The sequence below is a fragment of the Halichoeres trimaculatus genome, unplaced genomic scaffold (assembly GCF_033239565.1).
Source record: "Halichoeres trimaculatus isolate MK-OKI-2021-1 unplaced genomic scaffold, fHalTri1.1 fHalTri1_scaffold_7, whole genome shotgun sequence".
Classification (NCBI taxonomy): domain Eukaryota; kingdom Metazoa; phylum Chordata; class Actinopteri; order Labriformes; family Labridae; genus Halichoeres; species Halichoeres trimaculatus.
Window position 1 is genome coordinate 19,855,634 of NW_027437185.1, and position 18,356 is coordinate 19,873,989.

Here is an 18,356-nt window from a genome sequence, read left to right on the forward strand (position 1 = left end):
TCTATTGCTAGCTGACACCTGGTGTTGAGAATGATAAAAGTTTCCCTCTGCTCAATGAAGTCTGACGAAGAGGAGTGATGTGGCTGAGGGGAGCAGGGAGGGGAACATGCAGTTGTGAGTTCAGATGGGAAAAAATGAAGGATGCAGCAGGTAATGAGTATTGAATGGTGAAGTCTTCAGAAATTGAGTTTCACAGAGTTTAACTTGCACTCATTTTCACACTCTGATACCATCCAAACTGGGACAATATCAGTGGACATTGTCTGCAGGAGGTGAAAAGTAAGTAATGGAAACCTAACTGAGTGTACTGCCTCATGTAGGCTGCTGAGGAGAGAATGATTGGAGAGTTAAAGAAGGGGGCGCAACCTGGTGAGAGGAGGCAGCACATCAGGCAGGAGGGAAACACAAGAGCTGAGCAGAGATGGGTTTTTGTTGACACAGAACTTACAGATGTTTGTACAAGTCAAACAAGATGATGGGGAGAAAAGTGGAGACAGTAAAGTGAAAAATGAATATCAAGATTTCAGATGTGCATTTGTTAACAAAACAGTGTTTTCATTTAAAGTGTGTTTTTCTGTGTTTTGGGATTACCTTGCCAGGAGAAGAAAATGTGATTCCGTCTCAGATACAGGTTATTTTAAATGAATGACAGCCATCAACCAGTCACTGCTGGCCAAGGACATCAAACAGATATTCCATCAGCTTTCTAATCATCACTAAGCATTTCAAGTCTTCCTTAATGGCATGAATAGCTTGACAAATTGTCTTTCAGTGGGGTTATGCATGTAAATGTGGTTTAAGGTGGCTTTGCTTGCCATCATTTTTCTTGGTTCACAAAAACAAACAAAACAACAACCCATCAATCTATCTCCTGTCCATTCTTTGGAAAAAATATCTTCTTTACTCAGTGTTCAGTGTTTGATCTGGGTAAAGCACTGAAAGACTGTCATCTATCTGCAGGTGTATTATTCTGAAATATATTGGTTGATAAAATCCTTAAAACTTTATTATTATTATTATTATTATTATTTATAATAGGTGGCCTCTTCTCTTCCATCTTACACATTCATTTTTTTTCTCGATGCCTTGCAATGTGTGTGCCATTTCATCTATTTTTAGAGGTGGTGCGCTGGAAGTTAGCAGGATTTTAAATACAAGGGCATGCTGATTAACTACACTTAGCCATAATCAGAAGTGACATAAGGCTGCAAGCTTAAGGTGTAGATACTTGTAACTTCACTGTATTAGCCTGTTTATGTAATAAGAAGTGGCGTGATTAAGTGCTGAATAAAAAAGAAATCAATGCACAGGGGAAATCTCTTGTGTGTGTTATTAAGAGCTGGGCTGATTTTCAGTAGCCATTAAAACATATTGAATCTTTTACCAGTAGAAAAAAAATTCAGACTCACAAGTATACAACACAACAGTAATGCTTACATAATGGTTCTAAATGCATAATAGCTTGAAGACATTAAGATGTTAAATTAATGTTATCACTTTAAACTGAGGTTGTTATGATCAAGCTTTTATATTTCAGTTTAAGGTGCTGTTATCTGCCTTTTTCTTACCTCTCTTATATTTCTATATTTATTCATTCATTCATTCATTCATTCATTCATTCATTCATTCATTCATTCAGTCATTCATTCATGCATTCATTCGTTTCATGTTTGCTGTTTTTAGCTCGTACTCTCATCTTTTCCCTTTAAAGATAAACTTTATATTGTGTATGGCACTAAAGCATCCAAACCTTGAAAATATCCCCTTGAGCAACATGTAGAAATAAAATTTCTAATTAGTTTGCTGATAAATGCAAGATAACAATAGACAATCATGCTTTTGGTAGCAGTAAAAACAAATGTCTGACAGCCTTAGTTCAGACTTGATTTGGCTTCTGCATCGCTGCAGGATTAACAGCTGTGGCTTTTAGCACTTGGACAAAAACAGTCTTTTAAAACTTGTGCAGAGACTGCGCTCACTTTCATTTGATATCATGTATTTTAAAGGGGGAAGGAAATCTGAGAAGTTGAAAATTTTTATTTTTGCTTTCACTGAGATGTGGACTGTATGATTAAGTTAACTTCTAAGAGTGCAATGGGGTATTCATTTCTCATAATGGTTAACACTTCACCATTTTCTGTGCTTCTGCTCTTCCTTGTTGTCATTGAAACTGACAGTAATTACCATCATTTTCTATAAATCTCAGGACGGAGGTTTTGATGGGTATCAAATTGCTGTTACATGATATGTACAGCTGTGAAATCTACCACCTTCAAAACTGTAAATTTTTCAACTAAAGAAGCACATCAAGTCAAATATTTCAGGTTTGCTTATTTTCCCAAATTTCTTCTCTGGAGAAATGTCTTCAAAAAAACCTAAACTGTGGTTGTTAAAACCTTGTTGTCCTGATATTTTTACAGGTCTGAGGGGAAATAACAGAAACTGGTGTTTTGTTTTCTTTTAATTGAGTCATAAAAGCATCATCACCAAAGTGCTGGAAAGAATCTGAAATTATACCAAGGGCTGTCTGTGATTTTAATCAAACAAGTTCAAGTCTCTCTGGAGTCTGCTCCTACCGGTGTGCTAAAAGAGTTTTAACTGTGTTGTACATGACACTCACTTCGTCAACAACATTTGTCTCTTGAGAAGCTATCACACCTGGAGAACATACTTTTTAAAAACTGTCTCCAAATAACAAATTTATCTGGATCAGAATCTCTATCACCACTGGCTGAAAGGGTTGTGAAATATTTACAGGGACAAATTACTCAGCTGTGACTCTGCAGCTGAAGCAAGTGGTCAAGTGGGTTCAGTGGTTCAATCCCTTATTTCTCCTCACCGCATGCTGAAGTGTCCTAGAGCAGGACACTGAACCCCAAATTGCTGTAAATGGTTTGGGTTAGCTCTGCCATCAGTGTGCGAGTGGGTGCTTGAACAGCTGAAAAGTGCTTTGCATAAAAGAGTAACATGAGTTCTGTCCATGGCCAAGCAGGAGAGAACTGCTTGTTGAGAGAAATGAGAAGAAAACCATGCAACCAGAACAGTTTAAATGGATGGATTAATGGCATCAACGCTCCCTGCATTAAAAAAAAAAAAAAAAAAGCATTCTTAACTTGTAATACTAAGACATCTTGTTTTCTCCTCTGAATAACAGAATTACTGACAAAACAAGAAGCTTGAGGAGGAAAAAGGAACAAGCAAAATAAACAAATTAAAAACTATTTGTCCTTAAAATCAGCACACTCACAACCAGCAAATAAAACAAAGTATCCACTCAGACAGAATATGCAGACATCTTATTCTTTGTGCTTTAGTTTTCTCTGACTCTCTGCTGTCAAAAGAATAAAAGCTCCCCTGAATTGTAATAACAGTCATGAAGTTTGTTGAAAAACAAACGGTCCACATCAGTGTTTTCTCCTTCTTTGCCACTCATCTCTTGCTTTTGTCTCCCTCCTGTGGAGCTTCCTTGTTCTTCACTCATGAAAACTCAGTCTTTACCTCTATCCTAGGCTTTAACACAATTTAGCCTTAATTCCTTTGAGTGTTTTGTACTGACAGCAGTGTTTTTGCTCTATCAGGGAATTTTTCAGCAAATGAGCATAAAGTTAATATTGCTGTCTTTTGTTTTGCTCATGTTTGTTTGTCTTCCTACAACTCCCCTGTCTATCTTTCCTGTTAGTCTTGTTCAGGCCATGATGCTGCCCATGGGCTACTGCTTTTTCCTTCCTCCTTTTGTTGATACACACAAAGATGTAAGCATTCACAACAATAAACAAATACTAATATATACTTCCCCTAACTAATGATCACTACTTACTTCCTGCCCCTCAGTTAGCAGAAAGTATATTCTCTGTATTATTGTTTATTTATTTTAATTTTTGTATATATATTTTAATTCTAATAAAAATTTGCTGAACTTCTGACTTTTAATGACGGTTCCACAATTTTTGTCTAAATAAACTGATGTCTTCCTTTTTCTATTCTGTGTGTTCAGCGTCCTCATTTCAGCATCCTACATGTTAGCAGCAGATATGCACAACACACCAGAGCAGATCCATGCGTAGGTTGCATACATTATTATGATCTTAATCCTACAGGAAGAGAGCTGGAGTTTGATAAGAGAAAACACAAGTCACATAGTTATATTCTGATTTAGTGCAAATCTAAAGAGTTTTTTTTTACTCTTACATGTATGCATTGCACAAGTGAATGTGTCTTTTTTTATCACACCTATCATTATGATACTCCAGAGTCAGCTTGCCTCAGCACATGTATCTTTTCCTTCATTAAACATTCTGTGTTAAATCCATTGTACTGATAATGGTCTTTCTGTAGTCGATTTGATTAATGCAGCTCAAAGAAAATCAATCTTCCACCATCATTCTCCCTGTTTCATCCCCTCTTCCCATCTTCTTTTTTTACTATCAGTCCATCTGTGAGCATAGTGGTGGCTCTGATATAATGATTGCAGACTGCTTAAAAGCTGTGCTGCATGACTGATGGCACGGATTACTGCTTGTACTGGACTCGCTGGTATGAAAACTTGATTTTCCTGAGCCAAGAATTCAGGATCTCCCTGGTGCCACTGCAGTATTTTCTTTGGCACTGTTACTGTATCTGGTGTAGATCCTTCTGAAAACAGCTTAACCAGTTGCTAACAGTTGCTAACAATCCGATGAGGAGCTGTGGTTTGATTGATATGGCAGGTGTCAGATGAACAGTTGCATTTTTACTTATTGACACTTTGCTTTCATGCATTTACAGATGTGTCCATTGATTCTAATGTTTTAACGCATATCAAAGCAGATATACCATCAGGCCCTGGGAAGCTGTGAGATTTATAGCAGCATCTGGTAATCTGTCCTTGGGGAGTGATAGGTGACATGGAGGCTTTATCAACACAATGTGTTGACTGCAACACAGCACTGTTGTCCTCCAGGCTAAAAAGCATTGACATGAAGCATATTGTATTTCAAGCACTTGTTTTATTTTTATTTATAAAAGTTATAGAAAATAAGGCGAGGAAGAGTTTGAAAATCTCACTCAAACTGCGAAGAACTCCTCACTCCCTGAGGCGTGAAAGACAATTAGATTATGCCCTGGGTCAGTGAGTGGAGTAGACAGGCCAGCTGGTCCATATTACCTCTGGGTTTAACCCCTTTCCAATGCATCATTAAGATTGACTGTCTCTCTTGGCCTCTAAATTGAGGTTATTGGTCTTAATCCACTGCACTGATAAACTCCTTATAGGTTACACAGTGTGGACATGCAGCATGTCTCGCCCTATGCCTCAAAGACCTCATTTATATTTATGACAACCTCAGCCCCCCATTCCTGATTAATCCCCTTAATATTGGGACGCAGATCCGTAAATCTCCTCATGCCTCCGTGGAGAGAGTGGGAAAGCTAGGGATGTGGAAAGAATGTCAATTCTGAGATTTGCAAAAAAAAAAAAAAAAACTCACTTGCACCCAAACACCAGAGCTGCTGCAATCCTTGCACTTGTCCTAGGAAAAAAAACTCCCTGTTGAGCAGCAGATGGTGGCAGACACCAACAGTTGTAGATTATTATACCCATACAGCACATCCTAAGAGGATTGGTTTAAGTCATGAGCAAGCTATTGAAGTGCTGACGATTATGATCCTCTTTTTTTTTTCTACAGAGAAACAGATCTCAAGAGACAGACTCATTCTGAGTCAGTGATTAGCTTGTCAGCAGAGAATATGTGCTGCCTAATTCCCTCAGATAAGTTCACAGGTTTCCTCATCTGTGTTGAGAGCTGGACACACAATGGACAGGAAATTTTGTTTCCAAATTTTGAAGGGTCTCACAAGCAGGGGAACTGGTACCTTGGAGTTTTTTATTCATTCATTTAATAGTTGTGAGTAGTTGTCAGCTTTTACAGATGCAGGCTGGATTCCTCGAAGAAGCAGAAGATTCACAACTATCATGGAGGTAAGTTTGTGTATGTCTGGAAGTTTCTGATGGATGTATCTTCTTCTCCTCTGTGTTCTTTCATTGCTTTGTGATGACAAGCCAGCCTCGGTCCATGAATACCCCAGAGGGACTCAAGAGACTCCTCTCTCCTTCAGCAAATGGCCACAGATGTGGAAATAGAGCCCAGCGAGCCCAGTGATATCTGTTTTGGGTCACATTCTCCATATGTCAAGTACACATGTACTCTACATACAAATTTATTTATTTCTTATGGCCTGGTCACTATACCACTATGTATGGCCAGACGTAAAGTCTGTGTTGTATGCTGCTATACAGACTGTAAGTCATCTCCACTATTCCACCATGACCTGTACATAGGTAAAAATGTCTCTGACAGTTTGATACAGAGAACAGAGTAATGTTATTGGGATGGTATCAACATGGACTGCACTTCGAGATAAATGAAACACTTCATGCAGATGGCTATACTGTGTCAGTAAGCAATAATTGCAATCCACATACAGATTTCAAATAAAGTTAAGCAGTTCATTGAAACAGAGCATGTCAAATCTTAAATTTCAACTAAGATAACAGATACCTACTTCTTTTACTAAAGCTGAAGAGATTCTAGAAAGATTTACAAACATGCACAAGTGGTCAAATTTCATATTTTTGGCTTCTTTGTATCAGCCAGATATGAATTTTTATTGGTCTTAATAAAATAAAAGATATGGCATCAACAAAATATGCTCTAATCTTGGTTAGGGTTTCAAATGTTGAATGAAACCTAAAATATGTTTAATGTGTTAATGCTTTAAAACTCAGATTTTGTGTCTTTGCATCTGTTAAATGAAAAACAGTGCAAATATTACCCTTAAACAGGACGTGAAAACGAATTCAACATAAATGTAACTACAAAGAAACTACTGTAAATGACAGGTAGAGGTTTAGGCAAACACGTTGTGATCACATTAAAATGGTAATTTTTAAAAGAAGACCATGATGACCCAAGTCTGTTTGCTGATTTATCTGGCATACCACGAATTGGTTAACAAGAAAACTATACATGTATTTCTCTATCTGCTGGGATTATAATGTCTCTGACCAATAAAGAAGTACAGTTAATAATGATGAATACTCTGTACGTATAGTATTTCTCAGTATTATAACAAAACATACTGTTTTGCTTATACAAACATGAGGATTTAATAACCTTTCATGTGTCTCTCATCTGATAGTTCATATGAGATGAACAGGTGAGAAGAGAAACAGGGCAGCCCCTGTCCACTGCACACCATCGTCATCCATTTTCACGTGACAGATCATTACGGCTCTGATGGGCAGCAGATGGTGATGAATTGGCACTGAAACCTGTGCTGGACAATTTTGGAGGCAGTCAGCTGCATAAACTGCTATATCACTTTTCTCCATGATGGAGTCACTCTGTAAGTGCCAGACACTGGCAGAAGCTCTGCCCGGTGAGAGTAACTCCTCCTATTTCACCAGAGAAAGGCAACTCTTCAGGGAAAAATCACCGGGGTTGTTGCTCAGTGAGAACACTAATGTTTGTTCTCATAAGAATTTTCACAACTCACAAGACACTCGTATCCAGCATATGGTGAATTAATAGTCTAAAAAGTTATGAAAATGAATAATCCACATGGATACTCTTCTGACTGTCCCATGGAAGAGGGACATGATGCTCCATTATTCACTAATAAAAACAAGTGAGATGGTTGTACCATCTATTTGACTTTTAACCAATGCTGTCATCTGGTGGTATAAATGTGTAAAAGCTCTATTGTTCAACAGCAACAAACAACAGGATCCCTAGCTCCGGTGAAAAATGGTACATTTTTGCATGTATGTTTTTCATTATTGCCAAGGATACTCATCAAATAAATACTGTGGTAAATATACCTTAAAACACTCATTTGTATAACACTGAAAAATAGCTATGGTTGCAAGACAAACTAGAAATAAAAGTGTAGGAGCCAATTCCTTAGTTAATATGTATTTATTTATTGAGTTATATTTTTAACCAAGCTGTGTGTGGTGGGTGTGCCTATTGACTGTGATCCCTGCAGGTGGGGAGCGTAAAAGGAGAGCACGTCAGCCTAGAGGTGTGGCTGACTGGGGCACAGTCTTTAGACCTTGCGGGCGTGCACAGATCGCAGTGAAATTTTTAGTTTAAGCTTCTTTATTGAAAAGTTAAAACCAGGACTCCAATAAATGTCCTTATTTATTTTTTCAACCGCATCATCTGGACTCTTTTTTCATCACGCACCACAAGCGTCAGGAACAGTCAGCCCAGGAGTGCTTCACACTTAAGGTTTAACACAAAGGATACCGTGGACACTACAAAAAGATTAATAAGGGTTTGTTAAATATTTAACAATTCCATCTTTTTTGACATCCTCATTCCTCTGATAATCCTGTACAAAATGTTTATCTGACTGCTATACAAAAAGTGATCAGAATGGTACATTCCTGCCAAAATGAGAATAAACATATTGACAAAAGGTTCAGCAGTTTAATGACATGTTGCAGGGCAACTGAAAGCCCTTTTTAAGAATAACACTATACTTACTCTGTACCAACACTGTAATCATTGGCTTATACAAGACTTTACCAGCATCTCAGCCCAATAATTTGCATCTACAAGATCATTCTCCACAACAGTAACTGGGTCACAGAGAAGGTTGACTTATAACCTTGATAGACTTGTTTATTAAGAAAAAAAAGTTTCTTTACTAGTACTAGTTTGAAAGCTGCTGAGCCCGTTTTGGAGTTACTGTGCTGAAACACTTGGAAGAATGATACAGTGAAGAAAACGCCCATATCTACATAATACTGAAGAGAAGTGTTGTGTCGGAAGATGTGAGCTGATTGTGAAAATAATGCAGCTTTCTGTTTTTGTGGTATGCATTGATAAATAAAAACAGTGCTAGCCTTTCATCTTTTTAACTTTACAACTGACTTCTCACTAATGGTATTCAGCTCTTAATCTTAAGGAAAGTTCAAAAGCTGCTAGTTTTTTGCTCTCTGATCTTCATAACTTTATATGTGGCACCATAACAAAAGATGATGAAAACATTAAGCCCATCACTGCTGAAGGAGTAAGTGGATTTAGCAAAGTAAAGAAAGTAAACTGTGTTGATAAAGAAAATTATCTTTTCAGGCTTCAGTTGAATTACCTTTTGCTTAATTTGCGCAGTGGCTAAGTTACTTCTGCTAGTCACCCTGTCCTCAGTCCACAAACTGTTTTTTCTGTGTTTTTTGAATAAGTTCTTTGTTCAGAGAACCGAAGCCAACTTGCCAGTTATTTTTATGCTCATAGCGTTGATTGGCAATGCTATTGATTTATGTTTCTTTCCGTCTTTACATCTTGAAAGGAGTATTTTGACAAAAAAACATGCTCTCTGGGAAATGTGTATGTGCAAATGTCTGATCCTGGCTTCAATACACCAAATAACGTTTTTATTATCATTATTATTTATTTATTTATTTTTCCAGAAAACTGTAGAATACAGTAGATTTATTGCTTACAACACATTCCTGTTAAAAAGTGGTTCGGTAGCTTTTAAACAGCAGATGTCACTGTGCATATCATTCATGCGAAAGACTTTATGCCATTAACAATTTAATAAGTAGGCAATGCGATTCTAAGACAAAAAATTGCAAGAAGAAGCTTGAAGTTCAAACTAATAATTCTGGTACAAATTCTGATAAATGGAAGGGTAAATATGCTTATTAAAAACTTTAATAATGGCGTCACTTCCCCTTGACTACAAATCCCATTATGTCCTGCTATGAACGACCACCCTGTTATGGCGATGGTTTCCACTTCTGTCCAATCGTTTCTTCTGATTTTATGATTGACACAGCATTAGAGGTCTGCTATTGGTTTCTATGTGGTTTCCAGGAAGAGAACGCCACAATCCTAACCACCTCCTACATGTGAGCCCCATCGATAGCACCACGCGCGGCGTGTAGAGAGAGAAACCGGTCGGGAAGGCAACGTCACTCCTCGGACCACCGAATTGACGTAGCGCAGCGGATAGAGAGTGGAGCGGCGTTGTCCGAGGCAGGTACCGTACCGGTTCCGAATATATCAATATTTTTTCAGTCCGAAAAGCCGACACTTAAATTATTTCAGGAAAGCGGGAGGAAAGTAGGTCGTATTAGGTAAGAACAGGGTGGACGCTAGGGCCTGGCAGACTCTAGGCCTAATATTCTCCACGCACTGTGCTAACAGAGGCAGCCCAGGCAGAGTCTTTTCCTCACGGTCAGTCCAGCTGCCAGAACTGGTCAGGTGCCTTAACGGACACCGCGCCACTGGTTTGAAGAGGTATCAAGTCCAGCTGATTAGGACTATTATTTTCTCAGCTTTGATCTTCGGTCTGTCTCTTTAGTTGGAAGCCACCGCATAAGTCATGCTCTTCTTTTTACGCCTTTTCAGGTGCTGAAGCGATTACAGCAGAAAGATGGCGGACGACCCCAGCGCGGCAGACAGGAACGTGGAGATATGGAAAATCAAGAAGCTGATCAAAAGTTTGGAAGCTGCCCGTGGGTAAGCGATCGTTATTTGTGTGTCGATGCTATGGCTGGGCAAACTGTTCTTTCGGATATGGCTTCGGTTGCAGGTGAGAATGTTGACCGCCGCAACAGCTGGAGATCGGATAAGTGGGGCCGAATTTGGGAGTGGTTAGCTTAGCATAGCTAACTTTGCTTACCGTTACTTTTGCTGCTAGCTAGCGGCTAACTGCTAAGTATTAGCTTAAACTGCTGGTGCTTGTTGCCTGCCTGAAGCTCCACAATGGGGTGTTCGTTTTAACAGCTGCTCACTTTGATTTCTGTACGTGTTCGAGTGAATGTTGACATTAGGCAGAATGCTACCCTTAGTCTTTGTAAAAGGTGAATTGTAGCACAATTGTGTTAGCTACACTGCCAATGAGACCCGCTTACAGACGTCATCTCTTCGAAAGAGGCCGCCATGGGTGTCTTTAACAAGAAAGCACGTTGATAGGGAAGGAAGGCCGGCTAGCATACAGCTGGGCATCCACATGATCCATCAGATTAATGCTGAGACTTTTAATGACGTGTACAAGGCCTTTGTTCGCGTTGTTTATTTGATAGTTCTTTATTCCCCAAAGATTGTTCTTGGTCGGTTGCCTCATGGCAAACGAGCTTCTCGGCGTGACATTAAAGCATTACAGGCTAATGGATGATCAATTAAACGATTTACGTTAAGGACATTTCGACTGTGTTATTATACACGACATGTGAAGTGTGGGTGTTGCTGTATTGGCTTACTGCTTTGTCTGCGTCAGCTTGCTGTATAGTGCTGCGCAGAATTTGCTGTCCTGTGCTCCACCGCCTGCCATGTCACAGTTGACCATTTGCCCTATATTCATCCAACTGCTGCTACCTGCCTCTGTGTGTGTGTGTGTGTGTGTGTGTGTGTGTGTGTGTGTGTGTGTGTGTGTGTGTGTGTGCAGTGTCAGCCTGTACTGGTATGCTTTGTCTGTTGATAGGTAGTGAATGGAGTGACAGTGTGGAGCAGTACAACTCAGTCCTCAGCTTCAAGGGCAGAAACTGTGTACTGTGTGGCTGAAAGCCCACCTGGTTTGTCCCTCAACCTTCCAGCCTCTGTCAAGGCAATATTTTGCCAGGGAAGGTTGTGTGTTTTCAAATTGAGGTGACATAAAAATGTGGTCTCATTTTAAACAAAATAAAACAAAAGGGCAAAGTCTAAATTCAACTAAATAAAGTTTGTTTATTTAAGGGTAACAATATAATGCCAGTGTCATTTTGACAGTGTTCTAGTAACATTAGTAGTGGAGCATCAATGTTCATGTGTTGCGAGACATTTCACCCTGCAGTATATTGTGTGTAGGTATATCACATGTATTTGTAAGCATAAGTATCAATGTCTTTCTTGCTCTCTCTCTTTGTAGCAATGGCACCAGTATGATCTCACTGATCATCCCTCCAAAGGACCAGATATCTAGAGTGGCAAAGATGTTGGCTGATGAGTTTGGTACTGCCTCCAACATCAAGAGCCGAGTTAACAGGCTCTCTGTGCTCGGGGCCATCACCTCTGTACAGCAAAGACTAAAACTGTACAATAAGGGTATGTTTTCCTTGAAACCTTTAACAAGCGTATTATGTAAATGTTTATTCAAAAGGGACAGCTGGATAAAAGGAATCACTGTTGGGACATCATAACACTAAAGCTATTCTGATGTTTTCACTCATGTCAGACAAACAGATAAATGTAGTGTTGATTAGTAACGATTTCACTGAATGTGGGGGAAAAAAAGCTGCTCTGTAAACTTTGCTTACAGAAGTTGTCTCACATTTTTGGGCTTCACATGGCATGAAAAAGTTTTAGGTAAAGGGTTTAGTTAAAACAGGCTGAAATGAAAACTGCTTTTGTCCTTGTTCTTCCTCAGCGTTCAATTGTTTTTGCACTTTAAAGATTATTTTTGATGTATTATGACTTCAACTTGAGAAAGCATAAAAAAACTGAGAAATCGCCTGTGTTGTAGAAAGGTTTGGGGCTTTAAGAACAAACAGAAAAAAACAGTCCCTCGTTTTAAAGGTTTTTCTGATACTGGCTCATTTGAACAAAATATTGTTTATTCATTTAAGCCCTAAGTCCGATTTGTCTAATCTGCTGGTCTCCTAATTTCCAACTTGCCAGTGCCACCCAATGGTTTGGTTGTGTACTGTGGCACCATTGTGACAGAGGAAGGCAAGGAGAAGAAAGTCAATATCGACTTTGAGCCTTTTAAGCCAATCAACACCTCCCTGTATCTCTGCGATAACAAGTTCCACACTGAGGTGAGACGTCCTGCCTGGATTCCATGACTGTTTGTGTTTTTCAAAACTTGATCTCCATCAAATTCTAATCTTGAATTCTTTTATCTCTCTCTCTTAACACAGGCATTGACAGCCCTGCTCTCTGACGACAGTAAGTTTGGCTTTATTGTGATCGACGGTAGTGGGGCACTGTTTGGCACACTGCAGGGCAACACCAGGGAGGTGCTACACAAGTTCACTGTGGATCTACCCAAGAAGCACGGTACTAATCCTTAAACACTGAGCTTTTATGATTTTCAACCACACCACAGGGATAATGATAGAATTAGTTCTATATTGCTCAATATGTGTTCAGTATTTTTTTTGTTTGAAGAGAAGTTTTAGTAAGATTCTTGTCTTATTTCTGTCTTTCAGGCAGAGGAGGGCAGTCTGCTCTGCGTTTCGCCCGTCTGAGAATGGAGAAGAGACACAATTATGTGAGAAAAGTGGCTGAGACGGCTGTCCAGCTCTTTGTGTCAAACGACAAAGTTAATGTGGCTGGAATGGTCTTGGCTGGATCTGCAGACTTCAAGACAGAGCTAAGCCAGTCTGACATGTTTGACCCAGTAAGTCTTTGTCCAAGTGTTCTATTATAAATTGTCATCAATTTTGAATCCACCCTAAAAGTCAATAAATAAAATTTGAATTTAAAGCTCAGCAAATATATCATAGAGCAATTTAGAGTTCTTTACAGGTACAGGCTAAAGACCAAAATCACATGGACGATATAAATATACAGGAGTTAGTCTGAAAAAATAGGCTCCCCATTTATGTAGAAGTTATCTGGTTTTGTAGCGTCTGATGTCCAGCAGACCAGAGTCAGCTGTAAAGTTTCTCCTAAGTCTGTGGAAACTACAAGCCGTATCATGACTTATTTATTTCTGCTTCTCAGAGACACAGCCCTGTACACTGAGCTGATTGAGCCAGCCCAATTGAAGCAGGTGTTTCTGATGCATATCACATTAAAATAATAAAAAAAACACTTAATGTTAATCAGGTATTGTGTGAAAAAAAAGGAATTTTAGCTCTTGTTTAGAGCTTTCCATAGTTGTTGCAGTTTAAATAAAAAGAATGCAGGTTTTTATCCCTGTGTTGACTTACAGAATACATCCCAGCATTAGTAATTGAAACATAAATTGTTAAGATATAGCGCTAATGTTTTGCAAATGTGTAATGATTTACAGTCATATTGACTTTTTCATGCCTTACATTTAAACATAAAATCTGTAGAAATGTTGAGTTCTAGCAAACCACTTAAAATATAGTGTCATGAATCTGAGTATCTTAGTTTAGGTCTAAAACTAAAATCGTAGGGGTTTTTTTTAAATACGAAACTTGGGATTGCTGGTCAAATCAACAAATCTGCAGTTATAATAATGTCAGTATTCCTATGTGTGGAATTCCTACAGTGTGACTTACACATGTTTTTTCTTCTTGCAGAGGTTACAGGCCAAGGTTCTGAAGCTGGTTGACATCTCTTATGGAGGAGAGAATGGTTTCAACCAGGCTATTGAGCTCTCAGCAGAGGTCCTCTCTAATGTCAAGTTCATCCAGGAGAAGAAGCTTATAGGTAAGGCATCCCGTTGACTTATTTGAACAACTGTTTTCAGGTTTTACTGGCAACAGTTACAGGGAGTATACACTTCTGTCATTGAATATTTGTTCCTGATATAGGGCGGTACTTTGATGAGATCAGCCAGGACACGGGGAAGTACTGTTTTGGTGTGGAGGACACACTCAAAGCCCTAGAGATGGGAGCTGTGGAGATCCTCATAGTCTATGAGAACTTAGACACAATGCGCTACATTCTTCGAGTGCATGGGGCTGAGAGCAACGGAGCAGAGAATGGTACACATCCACAAATATCCTATTATTAAAACAAGTCCATAAATGTTGTATTATAGTGTTGTGACCTCTGTGTCTCCCTTGGTTTTCAGATGAAAAGACTTTGTACTTAACGCCGGAGCAGGAGAAAGACAAGTCCCACTTCACAGACAAGGAGGTGAGTTCAGCCCAAAAAGGACCAGTATCTTTGACTGAGGTTAGGACTATTACCCATCGTGGCATGTGTTACTGACTCTCATTCTGTTTCTAGACGGGGCAGGAACATGAGCTGATCGAGAGCATGCCACTGCTTGAGTGGTTTGCCAACAACTACAAGAAATTTGGAGCCACATTGGAGATAGTCACAGACAAAAGCCAGGAAGGTTCCCAGTTTGTCAAGGGCTTTGGAGGCATTGGGGGTGAGCACATTGTCAATGTGACTAGAATTAAACCATTGTAAAACATCAAGTTTGTAAATTGGGACTTCTATAACAGCAAGCAGGTTTAAGGCTGATTATATCCTCACATATCGGTCATTCATTTAGGTCAGTGGTTCTCAAACTTTTTTCTGTGATGTACCACCTATAAAATTGATTTTTTTCTGACAAGTACCCCCTAACAAGCGCAAAGCAGTTTTGGTTGAGAAAAGACTTTAAACATAGTACTGTACTAAAGGTGTCTACTGGATATAACATTTAGTTAATGAACTAAAACTTTATTGAATTCAAATATTGATTGAATAAATAGTATTAGCGGAATTTTGCTTGGTTGCTATTTTTTAATTTACAGTTTTGAATCTTGGTACCCCCAGGGGCACACATACCCCCATTTGAGAACCACTGCCTTTTTCTTTTTAATTCCTTCTGTCTTCCCTCTATTGTCTGATTGTATGATAAATAGAATAGGAAACAAAGCCATTGTCCACTTGTCAGTACAACAGTTCTACAATTGAACAATTTAATTTAGCAATACAGCAATAAAAAATGGGTATTTCTGGGGGGGGGGGGGGGGGGGGGGGGGTGGCGCTTGCAATGCTGCAGGCTGTGTGCAAGCAGCTCAATCTAAATTAAATATATGCTGAGCTCAGCAACAATAAGGACATTGATAGCCAGTGCTGTGTGAATTCAGGAATGTCACCAGCTATTAATAGTGACTGGTTTTATTCCACAGACTGAAGATGAAAACCTATACATAGCACTTAACTGTTGTGGTACTTTTACTTAAAAGGATCCATTTTAAACCATTTAGAACTACATGCTGTTTGCATTTATTCCTGTCTTCAGCACAAAAAATGAATAGATCTCAGCACTTTAGCTAAATAGGTTTGTTGTCAAGGGTAGAATCACTTGATCTTGATTTTTATCCAGAAGAGTGGACGCGGTGTTCTTTCCCCTTGTACCTTGATCACTGTTTGGTCAAGAGATGTGTGGTAGAAAGGGAGTGAAGAAATTACAAGTGAAGAAAAATTAAAAACTGTCTAGAGAACAGGATACTTTGTTGTATTGACACTAAATGCTGTCCTCTTAAGTTTGTGCAGGACATCTCTACATATCCATGTAAACATGCCACTTTTGAAACATGTCTTTTTAAATCAAAATATTCTAAATACCGTGTTATTGACATTGTTTTCTTTTTCAAAAAACACTTCCATTCTCACCTATTGTCAACTTTAAACCATGTTAAATCTTAAAAAGATCTTTTAAACAAGTAAGATGTCAAATATTTAATGTAATTAGAAAAAAAGCTGGAAAGAAATAAAAGTTCCCATTACTTTTTTTTTTTTTAAAAGGTATCTTTATCCTTGTAGTTTAAAAGTCTTAGATATCCATGACTCAGAACTTTCATAGACAGTTAAAGAAGTATAGGCCATAGACCTTTATGCATAAATTCTTCTGGTTCACTAGCTAATGAGAATCATCTTTACTAAATATTCTTTTGCAACCACTTGTTCATTTGTTGTCTATGTGTTCCTCAGGTATCTTGCGGTACAGGGTGGACTTCCAGGGCATGGAGTACCAAGGAGAGGACGATGAGTTCTTTGATTTGGATGACTACTAGGTAGTCGGGGACTGATACTGGGAGAAAAAAAGAAAAGCTAAGGAATGAATGAAGAATAAAGGAAAGAAAAATGCCACCTCTCTTGCAGCAAGTGAGAGGTGCAACCGTGTTGACCATATATATATGACAGACACACCTTCCAATTTACCTGTTGCACACACAACTTGCACATACATTTCATCCGAACACAGACAAAATACATCACACAGGCTGAAGAGGAGTGAGATTTTCTTTCATCCAGAGAGGGAGAAAGCCCTTCCTGAATAAATCCCTGCCTTAGAGTGCTGGTTCCTTCCCCTAGTTGGATTGGACTTGACTCATTTTTGTTCTTTTTTTCTCCTCCCCTCCATTTTGAATGAACACAACAGCAAGTTCCCAGATTTCTCGCTGCCCCCAACCCGGTCTGAAGATAAACTTTGGACTTACTCTCCACATATAGAAAATATATTTTCCTTTCTTGCCTCCTCATGACTTTACCCTACATCTCTTTCCTCCCTTACATGCTTTCTCTCTCTTCTTTTTTTTTTTCTTTTTTTTTTTTTTGCATTTCATTTTTTTACTGGTAACTGCTGCTGTTGTATTTTATGAGAGTGGGGGATTTTTTTTACCTGGGTTTCTGTAGAGAAAGGGGGACAAAGTATTAAATTTGAACTGCTGAAAACCATTGATACCTCCTCATGTGCTGTGGTCTCAATCTTGTGCTGTGTTTGTGTTTTTCTGTGGAAGGTCTGAACTTTTCTGACTTCAAATGAATATACTTTGTGAAAGTTGTCAATTATGGCATATATGACTGTTCTCAGGAGTCTGTTGTGTCCAGATCTCATCAGGAGACATACTCGTACTAAATTTATTTTTTAAAAATTATCAGATTATTAGGGAACGGCAAGATATGCTGGACACATTTACATCACAAATACTATATTTTTAAAACTCAAAACATTATTACAAATTCATGCATTACACATTTGATTTCATTTCATTAAATATTTAACAAATTGAGGATACAGTTCTGAGGCAAATATTTCATGTAATATTTGAATGATGTTAAACTGTATTGACACCATCCTGGTTCGTCCCATACAACATAAGATAAAGGTGAGTCTTGATTCATGGTGGTATGTGTGTAGAGGCAATAGAAACAGGACTACTCAGGAAGCTTTGAGTGGTTTTGAATACCCTTTTATGTAATTGATATCGATTCTCAGGACAAGCTTCAAGAATTAAGACTGCAAGCAACTTTGTTGAATCCTACACGGACTCGTTGAGGAAAATTCAGAGGGAAAAATCTGCACAATACAGCTCATAGCAGGTCCTCAGATGACAGCACTGAAACTCAACACGCCGAGAGATGGAAGAAACTAAAAATTCATTAAACGACTGTCAGCCTTCTCTCAGCATAACAGGGAATCGTTAGGCGTTGACAAAGGTGAACTAAGGTGACAGATGAACACATGGATGAAAGTGTGCGTGAGTGCCAGGTTTCCTAAGGTTTCAAGATGACGATCAGCTGACTGTGGGTCTCCAATTATTAAGTTCCAGGTTTGTCGTAGTAAAGTTATCTGAACCTGTGGAAAAATATTTTGGTTAAACTACAACGTCGTGTGGTCCATTTTATTTGTAATCATGTCGACCTTAATCAACCTGTGCAAATAATCTGAATGTCCACTGA

At 38.8% G+C, this 18,356-nt stretch overlaps 1 protein-coding gene across 1 annotated transcript; it reads left to right on the forward strand.

Annotated features, from left to right (window-relative positions):
- Positions 1 to 9,855: 9,855 nt before the first annotated feature.
- Positions 9,856 to 17,342, forward strand: etf1a (eukaryotic translation termination factor 1a). Its single transcript, XM_074674850.1, has 11 exons — positions 9,856 to 10,029; positions 10,401 to 10,511; positions 11,899 to 12,074; positions 12,648 to 12,787; positions 12,890 to 13,028; positions 13,181 to 13,371; positions 14,246 to 14,375; positions 14,480 to 14,653; positions 14,743 to 14,807; positions 14,901 to 15,048; positions 16,605 to 17,342. Exons 2-11 carry the CDS (start codon positions 10,426 to 10,428, stop codon positions 16,685 to 16,687), a joined length of 1,332 nt encoding a protein of 443 aa, XP_074530951.1. The 5' UTR covers positions 9,856 to 10,029; positions 10,401 to 10,425; the 3' UTR covers positions 16,688 to 17,342.
- The last annotated feature ends 1,014 nt before the right edge of the window (positions 17,343 to 18,356 follow it).